Genomic DNA, 26,517 nt, shown 5'->3' on the forward strand with positions numbered 1-26,517 from the left:
TGGCCTTAGTCTCCTCAATTATGGCCAGAAATTCTTCCTTTGAAAAATTAAGGCATTTGTGTTGTTTGTCACTCATAGCCTTGAAATCCTTGGACTAATCAGAATACTTTTCTCTAAAACTCTTTCAAGAGAGATAGGACAGCTAATGCAAATGTATTCATTTAGAAAGAGAGATTTTGCTAGGAAGGTGCCTTAAAGCTCTGTATTCGCTTTTATCTGGAAAAAAAAAATCAAACTCCTCTGTTTTGAGAAACTCAACTTTTTGTCTTGTCTTAGAGAAAACAGAGTTCTATCAAAATTAGACTATCTTCAGACATTTTTGTTTTCTTTCCAGTGCAGAATGGAGACAGGTTTAGAGAGCTCAAGACTGTCAGGCCAACAGTGTTGTCATCTTCCTGCTAGAGCTAGGTTTCTGAGAACCAATGTGTAGCACCTATACAAAATGTATGCCATTAATACTAATGGCAAAGTACTTTATCAGTGTCCTCTTTGAAGACATTATTGCCTCTAATCTAGTTTTTCTCCATATAATTTATTTTACAGTGGCTTTTATGCGGACCTTGTGAAAGATGACCAGACTTTGCTCTCTCTTGGCAGTATGTTGGCCATCCTAGATAAAATACTTGAGAAGGAGGTAATAATACCTTGCCTTGATCTTGGGGTTAGGGGTGGAGTTGGATTCCTCTGATTTTTGCTTCTACTATATTGTTGTCCAGATATTGGTTGCTATGTATCTCACAAGTCCACTAATCTCAGCTGGAATGTGCTTAACTATGAGAGTAATCATGCAAGATGAGAAAACAAGTATTTAGGGATAGTTGTTAATCACAATACATCTTTCTAATGATCTTTGGACAAGTCATTGTCCAGACTTTTTGCAGGTAGTCACAGCACATGAGTCACTAAGAACCTTCTCATTGCTCTCAGACCTACAGGTTAGCCAGGCATTTACTCTTCCAGTTGAGGGGAGCAGAAGTTGGTGTATCAAGCACTAGTAAGCAGCAACAAGAAATTGGAAGAAATGTCAAAACTCTTTCTGTCTCAGCATGCAGAGTTTTGCCTTCTATCTTTAGGAGAGAGTTTACTTTCGGCATTACCTTTCCTTACAAGATGCCATGCTATGTGCAGCATTGCACAACAGTTTACACACAGTAAATCTTGATTTACATGTGCACACACACCCACACACCCACACACCCACCCCATTTAGTGGTGGTTTCAACAGCTCTACTGTATGCTTTGATTCTGAACAGAGTAATTCCAGTTCAGCATTTTGCTTCTTGCAAGGTCAGGAATGAAGAGAAGGCAAGCTTAGAGGGAGCAAATTTGTATTCATGCATAAAAACTTGGAGAAGCAAAAAAGAAAAACTGCAAAAAGTTAAAAATATTGCATCATAATAAAAGACTTTCTCCCTTTGACTGAAAAGCTTTCTTTAAAGTACTAGGCCTGCAAGGAAGAGTAACTGCCAGAATGGCTTCTTTCTTCTGAGCCATCTTCTTGCTGTTGGAAGTCACATATGTAGATCTGTAACGTCAAATTTCTGGCATTACAGACCGCACATAGCTCCAGGAGAGCCTATAAATAGATTTTTGAAAATGGTAACTGGCAGAAAGAATAGAACTTTAATGAGTTGCAGCTGGAAGTTCAACTTTTTTGTGCTGACAAATACAAAGAGGAGGAATGAGGAAGGGAAACATGTTTTTTTTGCTTAGCTTTCATGGAGAGTTCAAAGCACTACACAACATAAATAAACACTTAAGGGTTGACTGAGTAATTCTGCAATTATGTTTTCCAGAGAGGAATAGCTTGTTCAGGTTAAAGAAAGAGTCAGAATTAGAATTCAGGGACAACCTCCTTTTCATAGGGTGTATTTTTCCACTGCAGTTTGCCGACAGGCACACAGAGTGTATCCAACCTGCAGACTATCTAAAGAGCCAGTAAAGATGGCCTTCCTCTGCAAAAGCTATTTTTACAGTTCCCTTTCATCATAGCACTGTACTTTTGAAGTAACAGTACAGCTTGTTGCATAATAATCAACTATGGCCTTTCTCTAGAAAATGAAGTAATAACATTTCCTTAACCCTTCTATGATAGATCATTAACATCCCGTGATACATATAAACAAGTAAAAAACCAGTTGTTACACTTAAAAAATGACATGTTCTTGTGCAACATTAACTGCTTCTGAATGAAAAATGTGTTTTGGAGGTACGTAATGGAATTGCAGCGTCACCCACTCCTGCTGTTTCTGCTGCTGTTGCACTAAGACATTCTGTTCGTTTTGGATTTCAAAGGTGAATTTGTATATTTGTGTTTGCAGCCCTTTGGCAAAATGTTAAAATATGATACCAAGTGTGTGAAATATGGCAAAATGCCTGCAAAACCTTGATTTAAAAACAAATAGCATGTCCATTTGCATTGCATTTTCACGGTGTAGTCCAGATAATACCATATATGCCAGCAAAAGCCTTTTGCCTCCCTCCCCGCCTCCCCCATCCCTGCCTCCCTCCTTCTCTACCCCCTCTCCTGTCCCTCCCTCCTTCTCTGCCCCCTCCCTTCCTCTCCCCATCCCTCCTTCCCCCCTCCCTCTCTGATTCCTCCCCCTCTCCCCCTCTCCCCCTCTCCCCCTCTCCCCCTCTCCCCCTCTCCCCCTCTCCCCCTCTCCCCCTCTCCCCCTCTCCCCCTCTCCCCCTCTCCCCCACTCCCTCTCTCCCTTAATCCCACACTCCCTCCCTCCCTTAATCCCACTTTCTCTCCCTCCCTCCCTTAATCCTACCTTCCCTCCCCCTCTCCCTCCCCCTTCCCTCTCCCCTTTCCTTTCATCCACCCTCCCTCCTTCTTTTAATCCCTTAATCCCACCCTTCCTCCCCTCTCCTCTCCTCCCTCTCCCTCCCTCTCTCCCTTAATCCCACACTCCCTCCATCCCTCCCTCCCCTCCTCACCACTCTCCCTTCCCCCCTCCCTTAATCCCACACCCCCTCTCCCCCTTCCCTCTCTCCCTCTCCTTTGTCAGATTTCAATTGTTTTTGGCCTGAGGATGTTTTCTTGGTTGTGTTTTTCCAAGGGAGAAATGGGGTTCCTTTGAACTGTCCTAAATGTGTTTTCTTCATACTTTTAGTGGACCAAATTCAGAAACAATATACGTTCTTTTTTATGCATCAATACATACATGCAAACTCTTTATAAAAATTGCACTAATGGAAAAAAATTTACTTGTAGATGTAAATGTATGTTTATTCTCGTATTCTACAGAGTGCTTTATGTATTTGTTGGAGACATGCAGATCATACCGAACACAGAAGATGGGTGAGGTTGCTCTTAACTTCAGGCAGTCAGATCCCAAAGGCCTTATGAATGTTCAGAAGTGTCTGTATGTGTGATGAATTCTGCACTAAGGAATCAGTCATGACTTGACATTCATTAAGTTTAGCTTGAGGCAAAATAAAGAACTTCCCCAAATACATCTCCAAAGACAAACTGCTATTTCTAAATGTCATTTTATGTGTTTAGTGGTAGGTTTAAATTATAATCCCAAATTAAATGAAATTTAAATTGTTATTGAAAATAATACAAAGTAAAAAAGAAGGCAATTATTAATTATATAGGGTGTATCCCCCCTATAACTGAAGGAGGCATATACTGCTGATGCAGAGTTCCTTGTTGAAAGTCATCTTTTCTTATATATAATTTTTTTCCACTTCCTCTTTTTCTTAAAAGTGATTTGCCCATACTCTTTAATCCTCTTTTTAAAAATAGCATAAAAAGGATTTCAGTGTTAATTGTTGCTTATATTTTGGCATGCAGTAATGAAAATAGTTGTTTCCTCCTGTGTAATGAATTATTATTTAAAGAATGATGAAAGAAAATATATTTTTACCGCATTGGGAGATGTTGGTTAAATACTGAGGTGTGGTTTTTATTTACAGAAAAGTGCTTATCATACATATCTGTGAGAAAGAACAGTCTGAAAAGACCAGTTCCAAACACTATATTTCTCTAAACTGGAAAGAGGTAAGATTCACTTTCTGGAAACATTTCCAGAAGAAAAACTTTTTAAACAGAAATAATAGATTATATTTACAAATTCTTAAAATGACACTGAGAATTACACCCCTCACTCCAGATTGGACCACTGAAAATTTTTCCTTTTCTTGCCCTTGCCAGGGTACTGTTCCCTCACTGAGCTTTAGAGAACATTGGAATCCGTAGGTTTGAGGAAACCTTCCATAGTTACTGCAGTTCATCTTCAGCAAGGCAGAGTTACAGTGTGAAGGCACTAAGGAAAAAATGAATCATCTGCATGCTTAATATAAAAACTGCTGGAAAAAACAGATCAGTATCCTGTTTCCTAGGTCAATGAAAAGCTTTCTGAGATTCACCTTTTTGTTTTGTTTTATATCAGAGAATTTGAGGCTTTACATTTGTGCTAAACAGTTTCTTGTTTTTGTGTTAAAGGGTGCTGAAGGAAATGACTTCTTTTCTGCAGTACTTGGATTCATTCTTCCTGTAGGATATAGTTATCAACCAAACTTAACAGTAATAGCTGTTGGACCAAACAGGAACCTTGAAATAAGTGGGATTTCTCTGCTTTTTGCTTTACTGCAAGGATTAGCTGAGTCTCGAATTTTTGCTGTGATCAAGGTAAGAAGTGGTGCTGAGCTGTAGTACTTCAAAGTGTCTGGCACCGAACTCAAATCCAGCAGCAGCATGCCTGGTGTAAACTGCTTCAAGCTGCCCAGGAGAAAATACTGGCTGTGTCTATCCTGTCTCTGATACCCCAGAGTTCAGAGTGCAAACTGCCCAAGTCCTGAGAGCAAGGCAAGACACAGATGCATACTGAGCTTTAGGCAGCCTGCATGATGGAGAGGCTGGGGCATGAATGCAAGCCCATAGTTCTGTCTATAGACCATAGATGTTTTGACAATTTGTCACAACTTCCATCCATCTGGCATTCTCAGCTCAGAGTTGTCTCCTGAAAAGAGGCACTTACTGTCTGTTAAATCATCTGGCCTCTTTCCATCAAATGTGATTGAAAGCAGCCCATTGTCCTGTTCTTCATGGACTGCTACATTTCCTCTCCTCTCCCCCATGCTGTATTTTGTCACAAACAACTTCTGGCATGCAGAAGATAAATCAGAATGGCACATATCCTTCAAGTGAACTTAATTGTCATAATACAGAATTGAGGGCCACTACCACAGCTTTGTTTCTGGTAGAGAACATGGGAAAGAAAGAACATATGGATCTTTCCCTAGTCTGTTTTTTCCAATATGCTACCCATTACAAATATCTAAGTTTAGGAAGTTGGAGGCTTTATCCAGACCACTGATCAGTGCCAATGAGCATATCTTCCATGAATTTGTCTAATCTCTTAGAGAGCTCAGTTTATACTCTTGGCCTTTCCAGCATCCTGTGGTTGTGAGTAGCACTGTTTCTCTGTGTGATCTGTGAAAGAGTAACTTTTGATTGATTTTATGCCTTCTAGTTCTTCTTTAATGAGGAACAGCAAACAATTGTTCACATATGCTTATTCTGATCTGTTCCTCGGCAAGTATCCAATTAAAGCCATGCAATTAATTAAGCTGCCAGTTAAGTGGATTTTTACATAACATTTGAGAAAACTACAGAATAAATTATTTGTTTTAATTTACAATGCTGATACATAAATTATCTAAGCTAAAATAATTTGTATGTTGAAAAGTATACATAAATAGTGTATTTACACATTACTAATTAGGAGTATGAAATGAGAGAATTATTGATATTCTGAAGTATAAACTCAGACATTAAAAGGAAGCTAGGTATACGTATTGGAAAAAAAAATTTGCTACTTTTATATTCTTATTCTGCAGGTAGCTCCATAACAGGATTATGTAATGTGTGGGGATTTTGTAATGCATATGCTTGGCTTTTTAGAATAACTGAAAAAATATTCTATCTCTTAAAAATAAAATAGGGTTACAGTCTTCCAAATATAATCTTCATTTACTATCAGCATTTCAAAATACAATTTCTGCAAGCAAACGATATTGATTTAGACCGTGAGAAGTCCAAAAGTCACTTATTGATGAAGCAAAATATATCACTATTTTCCACTTATAGAAAGTAAATGATTCATAAAGTAAACAAGCTCCATGCTCCCCTTCCCTCATAACATTTTCTGTCCCTAACCTAGCATTATTTCTTTTCAATCATAAAAGGAAAACTGTGATTCTTTCTCTATTTGAAAGAAACAAGTTTTACCTTTTTCAGAAAAAACTCCATTTTGACACACTTTTATTTGAAAATGGAAAGTTGCTCATTCTTGCTACTAATACTAGCAGCTTAATTATAAAAGTTTGTTTTAAAATATTTCATGTATCACTGAAACAAAGAGAGCTTGGTTCACAGGAGTATTTTTTTTCTTCTTAATTAGGACACAGAGATAAATTTAATGCAGAGTGTAGCCAAAGCATTAGTGGGTGCTTCTCCACCTCACTTTGGAGTTTATGTACCTCCTACCCAAGAAAAAGTAAATAAAATAAAAACATTAAGAGACCAGTTTCAGCAGGAATGGAAAATGCTTCGGTGTTCAGGTAAGTTGTCTGGTTTTATCTTTAGCTTTTATTAATATATACAGGTTTCTGAAAATTTTATTAAATACAGCTGGGTCCTGTAAGTCAGTGGGATATTAAAGTCAGTGGGACCAGACTGATCTAATGTGAAAATGTTGAAACTCTGAATGCTTCTAATTCTGCCACTTGAGCCAGAAAGCACCCAATTTCATAGCATAACAACAGTACGATTCAGACTTTGAATACTGTTCCTCCAGAATTTTGGAATGAAAGTACTAAAACATTATGTGCTTAAAGAATGGATAACTGACTGTGCACTGGATCTGACTGCTAACGTGTTCTCTGAATATCACCAAATCAGGTGATATTTTTATACATTTAACTTGTCCACAAATAACTTCACATAACTGAATAGAGATTAGTCATGCTGCAAGTGCAGTCACAAAGAGCTGAGGATCAGGAACTGTGTTTGTACAGGAATTAGGCTAAGCAGGGATGTGCGTTTTCAAGCATACTTGTCTAGTAATGTTTCTCTGCTGAATGACTTCTATTTTTCAACAGGAAAAGGAATTATAAAGATGGTCATATCTCTCTAAAAGAAAATGCCCTTCTGTCTTTCAGAAGTGGCCAAGAGCAGGAGTCTGGTTCCAATAAGTGTTCTTATGGGGTCAGGAATTGGAGTATGAGCTTGATTAATAACTGGTTTTCTTACTGCTGTTCTTTTCAGTGAAGGATGAGATTTCAAGAAATTGACTTCGGAATCATTTTACAAAGCAGAAGAAAAGGAAAATATGAGGACTTCACTCTGCCCTCCTTTCAAAAGTAAATTGTCTACATAATAAGTAAAAAGCCCAAGTCCCTAGAGATTTGGTAGTGGTACATCATGTAAATTCTCAAAATTAAACAAACATCCCAAGGCAATAGCCATAGTATGCCTTGTTATGTAGCATTCCAGATATGATTTAGGGATCATTTCCAAGAGCACTTTTCTGTGATTGTGACTTCAATGTGACCTTTTGATTTCAAACACTTCAAATTATGTTTATACTGGTACTGCTACTGGGCTCAACTTTATATAATTCAAATAACTAAATCTGGTTTTGCAGTTCTCTTTTTTTAATTGTTCCCAGTGCTTCCCTTCTCATTTGTTCTGGTTTTCAGATATTGCTGGATGGGAAATGATACCCATCCTTGAACATTTTGAAATTAAAATCTTTTTCAAAAGAAAAGCCATGTGAAACATTTTCACAAATGAAAGCTGAAGGACATGAAATGTTCTGTTTCAGTTCAGAATTTCTTTAAACTTTGAACTCCAAAAAAGTATTTACTTTTAAGCAGGAAATTGGGCAAAGGGCAAACTTCAGAACTTTTCCTTACAGGAGATTTGTTGGTTCATTCTTCTCTCTCCTACTCTCTCCCCTGAAAGCCTTTTTTTCCCCAAGGAAAACGCACTTTCTGAGAAGTTTCTTAAAAATCCCCTTTCCCTGACTTTGTTCAACTGAATTTCTAGTGTTTGTACGATATGCTGTATTTTGATATGTATTTTTCTAAGACCCTTAATAAACGCGAATTAAGAGGGAGGGAAGAAAAAGTGTACTCGTGCTAGAGTTTGTTGGCAAATACCGCCAGAAGGCTGCAGTTACCTTCTGACGCTCGGGACAGGCGCGGTTCGTTGCTTTGTGGCACCAGTTTGCTGATTTTTTTTTTTTTTGGTCAGCTGACCACGTTGTGAGTATCGCAGGAATGGTTTAAAAATCGTGACCTGCTCATTCGGCGATTCCTGTTTCGGCGCTGACGCCGCTCTGCGGTGGCGAGGCCCTCCCCCAGCACTGGGGGCTCCCCCCGAGCCGCGGCCCCGCTCGGCCCTTCCCGTCGCGCTCGGGTGACGTGGCGGCGCCGGCGCTGGGGAAGGAGGCGGTGTCACCATCCCGCTCCCGCCGCTGCCCCGGGAGTGCCGCAGGTACGGCCCGGGCGGGGAGCACCGGGGCGGGAAGGGCTGGGCTGGGCTGGGGGGACAGCCCCGCGGGCGGTGCTGATGGCGGGCGGCGAGGAGGAGCTGTCGCGCCGTGCTCAGGCCCAGCGGGATGCTCAGGATGAGCCCCGGCCACCGGCAGCTCCTCCGGGACATTGCCGCATCTCCTCGGTGGGTGCTCCGGATGCCCCAGGGATGGCGAGTGCCTTCCGGCTGGCCCCGCGCTGCCCCGCACCGTCAGCACCCCTGCGCGGCTCCGCGGCTGCCGCTGAGGCCGCTGCCGGGGGGATGTCTCCTGGGAAAAGGGAGAGGTGTTCCCACAGGAATCATGTATTACATCAGGACAACCTTCTCTCTTCTATTTCAGTCCCCCCAGCAAAATCAGGCATTTGGAATTAAACTTCCTCCACCATCACTTCACTTGTGGATCAAAATTACAATGTGGTTTTTATAGCTCATGTCCTAAATATCTGCTGGATCAGTTCACTCATTTTGGCCTGTCTCAGTTTAAGTTAAAACATATTTGTCAATTTCTCATACACATTATGAGTTTCTTCCTTTTCCTAATATTTTTCAGATCTTCACATGAAATCAGAGACCCTGACTGGAACTGCTGAAACCTGACAATTTGATTTGAAATGGCGAGCATTACGCAGTTGTTCAATGATTTGTGTGAAGCACACTTGACGGGTTTGCCATGGAAGGTTCACTTGGGCAGGCAGAAGATCAGCAAAAGAAGGGCTAAGCAAAATCTGAAAAGGGTTGCTTATAATGCCCTGTTCATAAACCTTTTTCAAGATGAGGCTCGTAAGCTGCAATCAAACATTTCCAGACTTCCAGTGAAAAACAAAATTTTGATGCTGTCTTTCAACTTGAGAGTTGGTGGCCTAGGTGCTCAAGCAGATAGACTGGAGAATCTTGTGGACGAACTGGAAACAGCTGAATGCTTACCATTTGCTGAAGTGAATTCTGTCTTGGATCTCTTAGTACAGCTTGCTGGAACGGGCCCTCCCCAGCTTGTACCACAAAAAAAGGACTATTTTATGAACAACAAATATGTTGGGAGAAATGTCAAATACCAGGGTTATGACTATTATGATGTGAGTGTGTTTGAAGCTGACATACAGTCTCTGATAACAAATGAAGAATGTCAGTTCAATGACACAATTCAAAAGACACTTCAGATAATGGAGTCAGCCCCTGGCACTGGACTCCCTGCGATAGGGCTGTTCTCACAGAGCTGCCCTGCTGGGGACAAGTTTGAGAAAGAGACGCGAGTCTCACTGTTCGGTGCCCTTGTCCACAGCCATACGTATGATATGGACATCAAGTTGGATTTGCCACCAGTGCCTGACAATGCAGATTTGTCTGGACTTGCAATTAAAGTACAGTAATTTGTTTTGGACTTATGAGTGTATGCATGCTTTCATTGTGCCAGTTTGAAACTATGCGTTAAAATGTAGGTAGTGGTTTAATTTGTGATAGAAGCATATAACAGTGGAATTTAAGATGGAGCAGGGATTCTTTCTTTTGCAGAGAAGCAGATAAGCTTGTTGGATACAGAGATGTATGATAACAAAAACCTTGGTCTTGTCCTATAGCTATGTCAAAACCCATCATGTGGCCACAGGCTTTACTAATTTAAGCCATCAGCTGTATCTGTGCCTTCCCCACCCTAGCAATCTTTTGCTTGCATTTTTGCCTGCTTTGTCTTTTGAACTCCTCTGCAGTGTTACTTACTTGTTAGTGCTCAGAGTGATTGCATCAGCGTTCCTGTCTGAATGTACGTGCTTTGCTGTTCAGCTTACATTACCTAACTTGCTGTATTTTTATCTTGGCTTGTTTTATCTTAAAAGATTTTTTTTTTGTTATTTTTTTTTTTGTTATTTTTTTTCATTGAATGTCCTAGTTTCTATTGTCCTTTCACCTTTTCAGTGTGTATAGTTTCTACTATATCTTTTTTTCCCCTTTTGCTGTCCATTCTAAATATTTTTGCTGTTTTATTTTCATAGAAGTACTGGATAAAGTTTCAGGTTTTTCTTTCCTTCCATTTTTACTATGTGTAGATAGGCTTTTCTATAACCTACCTTTTGATCCTCATTTTATTCCCTCTACCTGACATATGGATAGATCTAGCAATTCCCTTAATTCAGGGTCTTAATTGGAACTTGAAGACAGACATGTTAAATAGAAAACTCCTGTTTTGTTCAGTGTGCACATATGGAGGCAAATTGTAACCTGGGGGAGGCAGAACATTTTTGAGCTAGTGCTGTACTCTTTCTATCAGATGGAAAAATTTGCAATTTCTTGAGGAACATGATGCTTTTTATGTGTGTCTTTTACTAAAATTGAGGACAATTCTGTACGTATGACTCCTGTTGTATGTACACTGTTTGGACACCTATAGATGTTCTGCATATGAATAAGGGAAGAAACTATGTTAGTCATAGTTAACAAAATGTTTGCAAATTGGAAGAGTTAGAGTCTGGGTCATTTGCCTCAAACAAAAGGCAGAGCAGTATGATTTTATTAATGTTACATATTGTTGAATATCCATACCTTAGATTCTCATTTTGTAGAACTGTATGATTACTGAAGGAGGAAGTTTCAAGTTTAACACTAACAAGCACAGTATATTATTTTGATGGTGATTGCCATTTTATGTGTAGGCATTAATATCTGTAGAGACTCACCAAATGAAAAGAGTGCTTACAGTGAAAACTTAAAATTGATATAAAGAGAGGGTAGGTAAGACAGGTTGGGTCACATAGAGTCACTCAGTCATGTATGATAGCAGAACCTCTTTTTTATTAGCTTCAGTAAAGTATTTTCATGTCTAACATTTGAACTCTCTCTGACAGGTTCCTCAAAGTATAGATCAGTCAGAAGATGAGGGATTTCAGTCAGCATCCAATCTGACTCCTGATTCTCAGTCAGAGCCCAGCATGACTCCAGACATAGACTTGTGGGATGCAGTGCTTACATATGGACCCAGCAAACGAAGATGTTGGGAAAGAATTGGATAGTATGTGTCTGATCTGACTGGCAAACTTACTATGCATTGTATGCAAATTTGTGAAGGTGTATGGCATCTTAGTTCCAAATGACCTCAGTATAAATAGAGAAATGTGTATTTAATTTGCAAAATTCAATATACTGCATTAATAGGGATAAAGGAATAAAGGTGGTGAAGTTTCAACAAAATAATTCTTAGAGTGCAGCAGTTTTATAGGAAGAGAAAATCAACTTGGTCAAAAAAAATGAAGGGATTATGAAAATGCTGTTTATGTGAAATGCAGGATTTTTCTAACTATTCTAACTTCTTATGTGCTATGCAATTTGTCTCAGTCTAAAATGATTCCACATTTTCAGTTTAAAAAGAGAAAGTGGTAATTGTAGAGCAGCAGAAAAATTAAACCCATACCTTCCAGTATTGTACAGTATTGTATTCCTTTTCCCTGCCTGTAACCAAAACAAATTATTGCAACAGATTTCTCGAAGGTCTAGGTAGACTTGTAGTTCTTTTGGCTGCTGAGTAGAAGATGCATCCCCTGAGAGAAGGCTCTATGCAGTCCTGTTAAGTCTTCCTGGCTTCCCTAAAATGGAAGGGAAAAAAAAAGACATATATGGCAGGTATCCTCCTTACATTCCTGATGGACAGTGGTGTGCCTGATTCTTGGAGAAACTTTACTCTCTATGTTTTCTGTAGTTTTAAGTAGTTATCCAGTGATGTGCAGTTGTAGTGTTATACAGTCTGAGCCTGAGAAGCTCAGAAACTAAGTGCCCTGATCTGATTTTTCAAAACCCACTTCAGCTTTGTTCCAAGACAGTTTTTCTTGCTACCATTAAGACTATAAGGGTCTTAGATTCAAATGTAGACCATATGCCTGACAGCTTTTGTGTAATACCTGCTACCAGAATTCAGAATTTTTGGAAGAATTGGAAAGAGAAATTGTTTTGGAGGGGAGAGTAATCTTTGCTAGGAAGAACTAAAATGTAGTAATAAAAGTTCATTTTAGCATTTTGAGCATACTTCTCTTTAATTTATTTGAATATTAGTATTAAATGAACCATGGAAATCTGGTATATATTGACCTCATTTTCCTAATGTGAAAACTGCACCAGGGAAGGCCATGACAACAGCTGGTAGTTCTCTGTCAAGGATTCTGTCTCTGAACTGATGTTCAAATTATCTACCTATTTCTTCACTGTACTGAGTTTGAGCTACGGTTTCACTGACTGAATGTATGTTCCCTTAAAAATGTACTATATTACAAGTAAGTTTTGTGTGAGGAATTCTGTGTAAAATTCTGAAATGCTTTATTTTTCTGTATGAGATATATTTCTTTCTTTTCATATGATCACCTTGTAATGTTGTTTACTCTGACACAGCCCACCTGGTAAAAAAGAGGAACCGTATCTTACTGAAGCAGGGAGAGAAGCTTTTGACAAATTTTACAAACTTCGAGAAGGGGAATTACAACTGTTCAGTAATACTGTACTTCAGCTTCCTCAGCTTGTGCTGATGAAAGAACCTGAACTGGTTAAGGATGTCTTGAATGTCCTCATTGGTGTGGTATCCACTACATTTTCACTCAATCAGGTATGGATGATTTTTATCTGTGCTTCTTAGTTGAATCTTCTTGGTTTTTCCTTCGTAGAGGTTTCCTCTTCAATACATGTACTTCTGTTGAGATCTTGCAGTTGTGGATAGTCTTAAAAGGTTGAGTATTGGCTAATGGCAATAAAGAAGTATTTATATATTGCAGTAATTATGTTATTGCAGTAGGCTAAGAGTATTTGTAGTCCTATAAGTGAAAATAGGTTATGAATAATTGAAAATAGGTGTGTAAATAGTTTTGTAAATTGGATTTTCTTTAAGGAATTAGATAATGAGTCATATTCTGTATATTTGAAGATACCATTCATACTGGTGAAATTTTGCTACAGTTTAATGTTTATCTCACTGTCCTAGCTATATAGTCTCAGTCACCACATTGTCTAAACTGAAAATTTGTCTGCTGTCATTTTTGTGTGTAAATGTTTGCTATTTTAAGTCAGAATACAGCTATGAAATACTTAAATCTGCCTTTTTTTCACCCTGTTTTCTTTTAGGCTGCACAGACATTTGTGATAAAGGAGGGGGTATACGTGTCTGGAACTTCACCAGAGACAATGCACAACCTGCTCTCAGAAGTTGCAGAGTATGGAACCTATTACACACGACTGAGTCGTTTTTCTCTTCAGCCAGTTTTGGATTCTTCATACAGCAAAGGACTTGTGTTTCAGGTAAAACAATTGTATTAAATCATCTAGATTTAATGGGCCAGTTATGTATAGAAGGTAACTTTTAATTAAAAGGTAAATTAGAATTTCATGTAAAGCTGGAATTTCTGCATTCTGCAAAACTGTAAAGTATTTTAAATGTAATACTCCATCCCAGCTTCGCAATGAACAGTACCACTATATTTAAATCACAGCTCTTTGTGCCTAGGGCTTGCTTGTACTGAAACATGCACTAAAATGTCTTCATTACCTGAAGCATGATTTGTTTAGTCATGTTGTTATGTTGTGGACTAAAGGAATATAATTTTTAGATGTTTTAAAGACATTACGTATTTATGCGGTAAGATATATAAAATTAAAATACACAAACTTTATTAATACAGTATGTGTGTATATATATAAAATATATATTTTTTAAAATGAAAAGCTGAAGTAGAGAAATATGGTATTTAATAGCTTTAATTACTTTTTCTTTGTTCAAAATTAAGTGCAGATTTTCCCTGTCAATCCTTTGTGTATTGTGCTGAGCTGTATGTACCCCATGTAATATCAGGTGATTTAATCTCTTTCCAATGCATAGAATTAAGTTAGAATTAGTTATGAAAATTTTTTTATTGTGAATATTTGATTTACAGAAATGTTATTCAATTTCTGTTAAGAAGGTCTTCTTAGAAAAAGTTCTAGATGAGTTTTTTCCAGTATCCAATTTAGGCATAAAAATAAGGAAACAGGTTTCCCTAGGTTTGTGTTCTAGAGAACAGGGAGCTCCTCAAAGGGCAATGCAAAGAAGCTGAACCAAGATGCTTTGTTATACTGTGTGGCTACATTGGATGTGTAAAGAGTATAGAGTGGTCATCTGGCTAATTGGAATGTCTGAAGTTGCATGGACCCTCACTTTCCCCTTACTTTATTGTACCGGTCCCTCTTACCTTCATATGCCAGTTATTTAAGTAAAAGGTTTGTTTTCATGCTGATGCAATTGATATGAGACATTGATAAACCATTAACAACTTTCACAGGAGCACTTTAAATATTTTCTGTTGATACTAGGCATTCACTAGTGGACTGAGAAAGTATCTTCAATATTACCGAGCCTGTGTTTTGTCAACACCTCCTACTTTAAGTCTTCTAACAATCAGCTTTCTCTTCAGAAAATTAGGTCGTCAGTTGAGGTAAGAGAATGATATTAAATGTTTAAGCTTTTCGTAGCAGGAAATTGCAATTTATTCATATACACTCTGAGTAGTAAATGGGCATTCTTACTTAGTCTATCAGTATTTTTCCTCTAATTTTAACAGAAAGGTTGTTTTACATCCAGAAGATTGGAGGGGAAATATGTAAGGTCTTTATATTCAGTTTCTTTGTTATCCCAGTTATCATTCAGCAAATACAGTATGATTGTGTGATATTCAACTTCAGCGAAGTTCATCATTGTGATCTCAAGAAACTTCTGGTTGGAATTTTTATGTGTGTTTTAATCCTGTTTTTTAGGTATTTAGCTGAACTTTGTGGCATAGGAACAACTGCACTGGGGATCAGTGGTGGAGCTGGTGCTTCATTTCCTACGGTGATTTTTAGTTTGATGTTTTTATGTTTGGTTTGTGTTACAATGTTAATATTCTTCAAAGTTACATTGGATGAAATACTTAGTCTTGGTCTCTCTGCTAGCAAAGTTATGACTTTGGACTCCAATTAGAATACTGTTATCCTGTGTTTTCAATTCCTAGAGAAAACACAAGGGCCTAAAATAAGCCTTAGGGCATTTTGGTTTATTCTAGTCACATGAATCCAACTCTATACATACTTGTTTCTCTTTAGTGACTATAAAGTGAGCTTGAGGTAAGTAGCTCAGGTAAAGTGATCTTAACTGCAGATAAACAGAGGAAGTGAGATGAATCCTACCTTCTGTGTCTAGTGGACCATGTAAAGCCATGTCTTTATGAGTCTTTTGTTACTAAAGTTGTAGTGCAGTTTGCTGCCTAACGTTAGGCTGTCTTTCAATTTTTTAGGGTGTTAAATTGCTTTCATATCTGTACAAGGAGGCTCTGAACAATTGTAGCAATGAACATTACCCAGTTCTTCTGTCTTTGTTGAAGACAAGCTGTGAACCATACACAAGGTGCGTCCATACTGTTCTCTGCATAATTTGAGTTTGAGAGTTACAAATTGGTCATCTGGTGAGTAACTGCCCATTTAACAATGGCTTTTAACATTTTAAAAAAAAGTCTGTATCTGCAATATATATTAAAATTAATTAATCTTGCTGAATCCTTCTTTCCCTCTTTTTTTCAACTCAGTAACAATATAAGGGTTGTATGTGTGACTAGATTAGTAGATAAATACGTGTAAATAAGACTTCTTTCTTCTTGCTGGTCCTGGAAATTCATACTGGAATATAAGACTCAGATAAACTTTTTTTTTCTCATACCTGTAATAAAATCCTGAAACTGGCAACTGACAAGTTTCTCTCCTCATTGCACAAACTGGGAAAATTCATGCTTATTTCCACTGTCTTTTTGTTGTGGGCTTTTTAGTAAGCAAAAATGAATAAAATATCTGTTGTAACCAAATGATAATAGGAAGTAGAGTTCCTTGGATTGCAACAGTTTTGTTAAGTAGTGCACATCAAATTAGAAACTATTAGTTTACAGACTTCTGAAGAGATGCTTTTTTTTAATAGCTGTTTACAGGAACTATAGCTATAGTCCATCATCAGTTTACAATGTTACTTAGTAGATGTAATGATATTTAGTAAGATAATACAGTCTGTCAAAACGCTCTAAATTTAGGACTCCTCCATGACCACCCTTCTTGTGTTTCCTTCCTTCTACATAAAATGATCTTCAGAGAAATTTAATTTCAGATTTACCAGAAGACTCACTGAAATATCTTCACAGCTTCTGCCCTTCTATTTATAGAAGGAAGTCAGATTTCTGAAATACCAATGGCAGGATTTCATGGCATCACAAGGAATCTAAAAAATTTTGAAAGTATGCTTACTAGTATGTGATACTTACTGCATTCATTCCTAAATTTGTTGCAGATATGTATCAAAGCATCAATCATATGATCAAGGCTGCCATGGAAGGAGGTCTCCATTATCTGCAGAAAGTGTTATCCCATTCATTTGTTAACCTGAAAGAAATTAAATAATAGAAGTTGTTGCTCAAGTAGATCATAGAAACATCAGATTTAATAATTTAAAAGTTCATAACTTTTTACTTACAGCCTTAAAATTGAACAGTGGTTGCTGTGTTAAATGCTTTCTCTTTGTTACACTCAACGTCTAGAAGCAGTGTTAGTAAGAAAAAAATACTATCTTCAAGGAACTCTGTCTGAGCCTTTTTATCTATAGCTTCAGATTGTGTTGTAAAAAAAAAGGTATTTTTTATTTCTTCAAAAGTTTGGTTTCACACAGAAAAAATAGGAGAAAGCATGAATAAATATTCCAAAATAGGAGTTTTTATTATTCATTGTATTTTAAAAATGCCTCTATGTCCAGGGAGGAAGTGCTTGGTATTGCATCTTTGTTTTATATCCTTTTAGTTTTTCCCTGCAGAAATTATCTCTCTTGAAAGCAAATCCTTTCTGCTTATCTCTCTCTGTGCTCTTGATGCAGTGTAAAGATCTCTATACATTTTTTATGTATGCTTAGTAAATTGATATACAGAAATAAAAAGATTGTTTTAATTAAGGCACTGTTCTTTCACCAAAACTAATTATCAGTGAATTCTGTATAAAAATGGTTTAAGAAAAGTGTAGAGCCACAGTCTCCTCTGTGTACATTTAAATATCAGTGTCACAGCACTTGTTTTTTATCCTGCCTATAGCTTGTGTCTTTTGGGATTTTAAAGAATATACAAATTGCTTGGTTGTAATAAAGATGAGAAGGCAGGAGGTTTGACTTTCAATATTGTACAATTTTATTTTTTTTTAGATTTATCTATGATTGGGTATACAGTGGTGTATTCAGAGATGTTTATGGAGAATTTATGATCCAGGTGAATGAGGATTATCTTTGTTTCAGAGGTACAGTATATATATGGAGCATTTATAATTTATATGATTTGTATTGTTAATTAAATAACTAAAATATATGCTTTCATCTTTTTGTTATGTAGATAAACATTACTGGACTCATGGTTATGTTTTGATTTCAAAAGAAGTAGAAGATTGTGTCCCTGTATTTCTTAAACATATTGCTAATGATGTATACATATGTGGGAAAACCATAAACTTGCTGAAATTGTGCTGTCCTAGGGTAAGTTTTCGGTTGGTTCCTTCCTATGACATTGAGAAAATCATGTCTCCTTAAAGGAAGTTTTTAGGTTTTTATCAAGTTCACTTCTTTATTGAAAACCAGTATTGGATAAGTAAATCTTGATTCTTGAAAGGCCATTACTTGCTCTCAGATACTTGTGAGCTGATTATCCACTCTACTTGCTAACACCTCACTGCAGAAATATAAATTTTAACAGCATCAAATTTATCATATCCAATGTACATGCTGTATTTCTTACTTTTCTTTGTATTAAAAACAGAAATGTTTTAGGTGCTCAAGCAAGGGCCTTCCACTTCTCTCACAACTCACACTACGTGTTGGTTCAAAGCTGCCTCACTTACCAGGTCTTGACTCAGTTCTGCACAGCTCTTGTATTCCAGCTTCATCATTACGTTTCCAAGAAGCCCTTAAATAGTTCTGTTTATTCATATTTTGCAGAACGAGTCTTGTTCTTGATAAGAAAAACATGTTAAACTACTTTGTGTCTTCCCTCTTCTCTATATATGTCTAAAAAATTAAACAACCAGAGAGGTGTCTAAAGTCAATTGGCACTCTTTTTCAGGTAACTAATATTCTCTTTCCTTCTAAGACCAGAGTCTTGACAGAGCAGAGCAACTCATTATCAGCTATCTAGTATTAGGTATAAGCATAATACCTCAAGTGAGATGTCCCTCTGCTAGTTTTCCTGAGCCTGCTCTCATAAGCATTCCCAAAACATGACTCTGTTGTGCCAGTAGTACTGGGCTTTTTATAGAAGTGTCAGCCATCATTTCTATAATTACAGCTTTATCAGTCACTAACACGGTATCTTAATAGGTAGAACATTCCCCCAGGTTGTGTGGCACCCAGGCTCAGTTATCTTCCATCTGAGAGTTACAGTCACGCTTCATCCCTTTTCAACAATGCCCTCAAGAGCTGGCTCTTCACTTTTGCTTAGTCTGATACATTCCCAGGAACACACCTCTGGGCATCCCATCTTCTGGCTCTTACCAGTAGATGGGCAAATCCCGTGTGAGTGTGCTCGTGCACATCCTAATTTTTTTTTTCCCAAGCTCGGTTACCCGTTTTCTGCACTGAGTAGAGTAGCTTCAGAGATTTAGGGGTGTTGAGGTGGAGTAGAAAGAGCTAAGATACTTAAAAAATAGGTACTCTGTGATGTGCACTGACTGTGTTTTTGAGAGTTATGTCTTGTGTGGAGCTGTCTCCTGTAGGTGTGTGTTAGTTCTATTCCAGACATTTCCTACTGAGTCAGGGTCTGTGGGGAATGTAAGTGAATAAAACCTAACTTTTGACAGGAGAGATGCATTCAATGCTGAGTTACTCATGCTCAGTTAATCTGGATATTCAGAAAAGGAAATTTGAGACGTTTAGAACATGATTAGTATAAATGTATGTATTGGATTTTAGATTCCTGTCCAATTCAGTGGTAAAGACAGAACCCTGAGAATCTGACCTGTGATCCAAGTTGTGGAACATTGTACCTCTGTCTCCTACTTTGAATGATATAAATGCTAAAAACAATGTTTTTAGTAAAAAATTTTAGATCCTTGTGTCAGTGTCTTGAAGCACTACTGAGTTAAAAGAAATATATAATATGAGTACGTAATATAAAGTTTTGCTATTTAAAAAATGTATTTAAAAGGAAATTTCTCTTTTTTCAGCATTATATCTGTTGGTCAGATATACCTGTTCCTCGGATTTCAGTTATTTTTTCACTTGAAGAACTGAAAGAAATAGAGAGAGATTGTGCAGTGTATGTAGGTCGAATGGAAAGAATTGCCCGATACAGTTCCATAAGCAAGGAGGAAAAGGTAAATGAATAAAGGAATAAATACCTCATTGGGATTTTTATTTTTAAATACTCAATTTTAATTTTTATTATAACTTTTAAAGAATTTTTATTTATGGTTAGAATTTTTTCACTGGTCAATTGCTGTTTTAATTGTTATCATAGCAAATAAACTTCCTTAATATAGCTTTTAAAAGTATAGATGGTGTGTTGTATTTTCATATATTAAACGAGTGTTGGACTTCCATCTTAGTTCTTTGCAGCAGCAGATTTGTCGTCGTACTGAAGAGATTGTTAGATCCTAATTTAACAAATGTGACAAGCTAATTAGTAACCAGATAAGACTATTTGTAATTTGCATAGCTAATCGTTTTTTCAGAACTTTTTAGTTAGAGACTTCTGTCCTTCAGATTCCGTCATGTACTGTATATATCAGATGGATTTCGTTTGTTTTAAGATCTGGAGTATTAACTTTCAATAGTAGTTTGCAGACTTTCCATTTAATTATTTGTTTTATTCATATTTCTGTATTATATTAACATATTAATAACCATTATAAAGTGTGTACCTGTCTGCAACAGTGTATTTTCAAATCTAAAATAATAGAAAAAATTCCACCAGTAGTTTTGTTTCTTCTTTTATTTTTTAGGATTTGCGCATGGAAATAGCCAAACAAGAATTAATTGTTCATGCTCGGGAAACTGCTAGCAAAGTACTAAAAGCCATTAGTGGTAAGTTGCAGTGGTGTTTCATGTATTTTCTAGTGGGTCTGTTAATGTAAACTAAAGATATCTTCTTTTAATACAGATCAGCAAATATCGGAACGAATGGCTTTGGATGCAAAGAAACGGGAACAGTTTCAGAAGCTAAAAGACCAGTTTGCAAAAGACCAAGAGGTATCTCTGTGTTTCTAAAGGCCAGCTGTATTTCTTAGGCAAATAAACGAAAGGGTATCTTGATTTATTGTACTGAAGTTGAATGAATAACTCATGGGGTACAAATAAGAACTTCTTGCAGATGTGTTAGTTACAGCTGGTATTGAGAGTGGGTTTTAAAAGTATTAAATATTTATGCAGCGTCGCCTTGCAATGAAGCAGGAGGAGATTGATGATGATTTCAGCTATGCCCGAGAGCTCAGAGAGAGAGAAAAAAGACTGAAAGCTTTAGAAGAGGAAATGGAAAAAAAGGCAAGGTAAGTGTATCCGAGTAGTCTCCAAAACCATCATAAAGACCTCAGGAAAATATTATTGTGTATTAAAATTTATGGTACTAGTAGTTCCTAGACACTGTTCTACAAGGGTAATGTTTGCAGTTAAAGGTGGATGTAAGGATTTTTGGTAATCTGTGAGCAATTTTGTTAGGAATGGTTAGTGGCCCAAAAATCTGGGACCCTCTAATTTGTTCCAACCCTGTGCAGTCTGGGTTTTGTTATAATCAAAATTTCAGGAAAAAAATTTAACTCCATCTTACAAGTAAAAGCAGAGCCCAGAGTAAATGCAAAAATGGTCACATGTATGTCAAAGCAGAAGTAAAAAACAGATGAAGGAGTTAGATTGATATTTCACTTTCTTCTGCTACATCTAAAAATACTTAAGATAAATAAGCGACCTACTAAGAATAGGTATAGAAATACATACTGACTAAGAATACAGTCCTGTTTTTTCCACCTGTTTATTGTCTGTGATTGAAGCCTCTGGCTTCTACATTTTAAAAACTACTCAGTTTCGAAGTGCTTAAAAGCCTTATTCTGGGAAGATGAAAATCAGTAAGCAAAAATCTATAACTTAGCTTTTTTTTAATCTTCATTTAGGCAGGAATTAATTGACCATTATAGCAAACTTTCTGATGATGCAGCTCGTAGGGAACAAAGAACATTATGGAAAATCCAGCGACACAAGTTGGAAACAGCCCGTCTTAAGTTTCTGTTAGAAGATCAAAAACGCATTGAGGTATCTTCTGAAAATATTTAAGAAATATAATTTAGAAAATTTGATGTTTGGTACTTAAAGACTTTTGGGTTTGTCTTTTCTTTTACTTGTAGGAAATGCTTGAAAAACTTCCAGATGGAAACTACAGGAGAAAATTAGATATTATTCCTTATAAACAGTGCCAGTTGGCTTTGGATAAAAACTCTGTTGAGAAAGATCCACCTTCACAGGTGAGTTCATTTTCTTACATAAACTCCAAGTTACTGTTCCAGGTTTCCCTAAAGGGAGTTTAATTTCATTGTTCATTTCAGTTCAGTAAACACAAGGTTCATGGTAACAACAGGGTGAATTGTTATCACTTAACTTATAGTACGTATGAAAAATTGGAAAATTTTAAATCCTATAATAAAGTGGTACCCTAATTAGTAGCTTGATTATGTGACTAGCCATACAATGTAATAATTATTTCTTTTTTAGGTGTCTTCTGTGAAACCTCTGCATTCTAATGAGACAATCGACAGAAAAGAATCTGAGCCCGAACAGGAATATGCTCCTTCTGCTGACAAAGCACTGCCTATGCCAGAGACAGCAAATAATGATGCTGATCAGCATTTTCAGCCTGAAGCAGCAGGATCTCAAAGCAGTCTCCAAAGTTCAGAGAAAGCTTGCAGTCCTCTATGCTGTGCTGACTCCCTACCTGAATCCAATGTGAATATAGAAGATTTCTTATCAAAGCCACAAGATGAGCAGTCTGTTGCCATTAGCATACAAGGATCTTCGCTAGATGAAGCATTCAGAAATATTAACTCAGATCTTTCTGAGACTTCTCAAGTAAGTGAAAGTCAGCCTGTCTTGGGAGGAGCACCAGAAGGAGAAGACAATGTGCCATTGCATCAGCAAACAGAGTATGATTTTAATACGGTCCTCAGACCATCTGCAACTTGGCAGGGACATGTTAGAGTTGGAGAAAATGTATTTGATGTGGAATACAGAAGGCCTCGGTGGAATATGCATGGACATGCATCTGATGCCAGCATTAGAGTGGGAGAATATGTACCTCAAGTGGACACTTACCAGCCACATTCAAGCCCTTATGGGCATTCTTCAGACTCCCATATAAAAATCAGCAGCTATGTTTCTGAAGTTGAATCTAGCCGACCTCGATGGAATATTCATGGGCATGTTTCTGAAGCTCATATTAAAATTGGGGAATATACTTCAGAGATAGAGCCCTCAAGGCCTAGGTGGAACATTCATGGACATGCTTCAGAAGCCAATATTAAGATTGGAGAGTATGTGTCAAATGTAGCTCCTACAAGGCCTCGGTGGAGCATCCATGGCCATGCATCTGATGCCAGTATCAAGATTGGTGAAAACGTGTCGGAGGTGGTCTCAGCCAGACCTCGTTGGAACGTCCATGGGCACGCGTCACAGTCACACATCAAAATCGGAGAACTGGTTTCAGATACAGAGCCTTTGACATCCCGCTGGAGCCCATTTGGACACGCATCCCAGTCAAGCATCCAAATAGGGAAGTGGGCCCCATCTACAGAAAATGATCCGATACCTCATCGTAAAGCCATTTCAGGTTCTTCATCCGATTCCACAGTACAGACACTTCTGTACAGTGAAGAGTTATCTCCTGCTGAAGGGAGCAGAAAGGAAGCTAAACTGTCACAAGTTAGGGAAGAAACTTTGCCACAGTCACAGATGTCTGACAGTGTTACAGACTTTCCTGATGCTAATATTAAAGATGATAAAGAAGAAAATGAAAAGAAACAAGAAGGTAAAATGAAATTAAATTTATTCAGTCAGCAATTAAGGGCTTGTGAAAGTAACTGTAAATGTTCGTGTTCAAAATGGGTACTTACTACTTAATTCCTTGCATAACTTTTCAGATACTGCTAGAATTCAGAGGAAAGAATAGAGCTTAGTCTTGTCTTCTATAGACAAGAAACAGAGCATTAAAAAATTCTAGCCTGAAACTTTATGAAACAGGACCTTGTGGGTTCTTGAGTAGTGAACATGCATAAAAATACCTGAGTGGGGCTATTGGGAGGGACTCTTATGGGAGTCGTTACTTCTGTGATGGTTTGTAAAGAAATTTTGAACAACATCAGGAGCAGATCTGAAGTATGAACTAAGTATTATAAGTAGGTTTAAGTAAATGCTGGTTTTAATTGTATTTACAGTAATTGCAGACGTGGTCAACAAGGACCCTTCTCCAGACTCCTTACAGAGCATACAGGTAAGAAACAAAAGTAGTTGTTGAAAAGATTTATTTTTCCTTTGAAGAATTAGACACACTGGTAGTTCAGGTACTAAGTTTCTCTCCTAATCTAGTAGTCATTGTAAAACCATATTTTTTTCACCTGTCTGAAGTGTACAGGTGAGTAGGTGCTTGTATTTTCAGTTGGAACAGCTGGTCAGTTACCTGTAAGAACATGTTAAGCCTGAGTAGACAAAGCCAGCATCTCTCATAAAATTGTCCATTTATGTGTTTTAGGCAGAAGAACCTGAAAAAGCCATGCCACAAGATACTGTGCCTCAGGAAACCTTAATTGCTGAAGCTAATGCTTCCAAGACTAAGGAGGAGGAGGGGGAAGAGGAAGATACATGGAAGAAAGAACAAGCTTATTTGAAAGCCTTATCAGATCAGTATTGTATTGAAAAATATCAAGATAGTTATGATTTGATGTGTAAGTAGAACTGTTGGAACAGTAGATCAATAGAAGATATGGTAAACCTGATCAAGAAAGCTGAGTGCCAAAAAAAAACCCCCTGACTTACCAATAAATTATTGATGTTATGAACTGCAATAGCCAAACAACTTGCTCATAGGCACAAAGATGAGACGTTATGGTTTTCTACCCTAGAGGTGTTTGTAGAGTTTAATAGGGACATATTATCAAACTTTTTAAATATAATGACTTACAATGTTTATTTATTTTTAAATTTAGCAGAACTACCAGTTTCTCATCTCTTGCATCATGTGATACCAAGATCGTATACTTTTCCTGTGGATCCTACAGTGCAGTCGGCAACAGATGAAACTGCTGTACAGCTGAGTGAGCTCTTGTCTTTGCCAGTGCTGATGAAACGTTCTATTACTGCTCCACTTGTGTCTCAGTGAGTATTTATTAGAAATTTAGCAATTAATTTAGATTTTAATGTTGTGTTCTGTTTTGAGACAAGAGTTGCACAAAGGTGTGTTCTCTTAAATTTTCTCTTTGCTCCTAGAAGTGGTTCAGTGGATGGTCCATTACTAATTAAAAAGTTCAGATCTACGTGATAAATAGTAACATAAACTTAGATTTTTATGTGTGAATTAAAAATTTGAATGTCTATTTGAAATACAAGGGCTTAGAGGGAAGTGTTTGCTCTCCAGCTTGTGGATTATGCAGCAGTGATTTTGACAAGATTAGTTTCATTGTTCTTTTAAAAAGAAGGTGTATTCTTTATAATGTATGTGTTTTTATTTGGCAGATGAAAACTAAGGGACTAAGAAAAGAAAAATTTTTTGATTATATGAACGCTCATGCCTATTGATCAGGGTATATTTCATGTTTCCATGGGAATTCCAGCTTCAGGGCTGTTTTGAAGTATAATAGAAGCTGTTCTTGTTACAGTTGGGATATATAGGGAAACCACATATATGTCAGACTGTTTTGTGAGTATATCTAATGGTGTTTTAAATAAAAGTTTTTGTTATTATGTACAAGATTAGCTTCTGTCACGAAAACACTTGTTTACAGATGCGTTAATTCCCCTTTTGCAATCTGCTTTCTTGTAGGTCTGAATTTCCATTTACTACCTCTGAGTATGCTATACTCCCAAGTTTGGTGCAATGTAGAAAGATATAATTATCTAACTTAACTTTAAACATCCAGACCAGCTCCCAGAGTGATCTGTGTACAGATTCATGCATCTGGCAAAGCAAAGTGAGCAAGCCAGAGCTGTGTGCTGGCAGAATTAGCCAATCCCTGATAGGCAAGTTAAATTATTTAAAGCTAGGTTGAATACCTACACTATATTGTAAACTGTAGTGTAGACCTGCCATCAGTGTCTAGTGACAGAGCTTTACCAACTAGTATATTCTTGGGGATTTAATAGTCTTTCTTAATCTGTTTTTGTAGATGACAGAGATAAGAAGGTTATTGATAAAATCTTGCTCCAGGCCCAGCAGCATGCTCTAAAGATTATTATATGCAGCTGGTCTTAAAATACATCCCCAGTACTGTTCAAAACCCAGTTACCTGAAGTGATAGGTTTTAATTCTGGTAAATTCTGGATGAAGATTTTTTTGTCTCTTGTTTTTTTGCCTATGTGAATATCATCCTGTCTTAAGTTCTGGAGCATTAATCTGATGTAGCTACAGCTGAATGTTAACAGTAAGGAAGGAGTTGCATGTAAATATAATACCTTTTCTGTGGTTTTATTCTTAGTGTTTCTCTTGTGAACAAAGCAATAGTTGATTACTACTTTGTGGAGCTGAACGTAGAGAAGCATTTTGAAGCACTGAGACACTTTTTGTTAATGGAAGATGGGGAGTTTGCTCAATCACTCAGTGACCTGTTGTTTGAGAAGGTATTTGCTTTGTTGTCCTAATCGTTGTGTTTGAGTTGTCTGTTTTGGCTTGATGTCTCTGAATTAATTTGGATGGGAATGAGGGAATGGTGTGAATTAGAATCCTAGCTTTTGACAT

At 37.3% G+C, this 26,517-nt stretch overlaps 1 protein-coding gene across 1 annotated transcript in view; it reads left to right on the forward strand.

Annotated features, from left to right (window-relative positions):
• The window catches only part of TUBGCP6 (tubulin gamma complex component 6), a 41,237-nt gene that overhangs the window by 9,342 nt on the left and 5,378 nt on the right, over window positions 1-26,517 (forward strand). The window contains 26 exon segments of the mRNA XM_064656200.1: window positions 544-634; window positions 2,210-2,295; window positions 3,254-3,307; window positions 3,928-4,012; window positions 4,457-4,642; window positions 6,417-6,580; window positions 9,105-9,912; window positions 11,389-11,552; window positions 12,920-13,130; window positions 13,643-13,816; window positions 14,864-14,985; window positions 15,305-15,380; window positions 15,823-15,932; window positions 17,751-17,842; window positions 17,935-18,074; window positions 19,757-19,906; window positions 20,534-20,615; window positions 20,692-20,780; window positions 20,961-21,076; window positions 21,695-21,833; window positions 21,926-22,042; window positions 22,290-23,598; window positions 24,005-24,060; window positions 24,319-24,511; window positions 24,773-24,941; window positions 26,258-26,399. Coding sequence (XP_064512270.1) covers window positions 544-634; window positions 2,210-2,295; window positions 3,254-3,307; window positions 3,928-4,012; window positions 4,457-4,642; window positions 6,417-6,580; window positions 9,105-9,912; window positions 11,389-11,552; window positions 12,920-13,130; window positions 13,643-13,816; window positions 14,864-14,985; window positions 15,305-15,380; window positions 15,823-15,932; window positions 17,751-17,842; window positions 17,935-18,074; window positions 19,757-19,906; window positions 20,534-20,615; window positions 20,692-20,780; window positions 20,961-21,076; window positions 21,695-21,833; window positions 21,926-22,042; window positions 22,290-23,598; window positions 24,005-24,060; window positions 24,319-24,511; window positions 24,773-24,941; window positions 26,258-26,399 — 5,125 coding nt within the window.

This window comes from Pseudopipra pipra, chromosome 5 (assembly GCF_036250125.1).
Source record: "Pseudopipra pipra isolate bDixPip1 chromosome 5, bDixPip1.hap1, whole genome shotgun sequence".
NCBI classification, from domain to species: domain Eukaryota; kingdom Metazoa; phylum Chordata; class Aves; order Passeriformes; family Pipridae; genus Pseudopipra; species Pseudopipra pipra.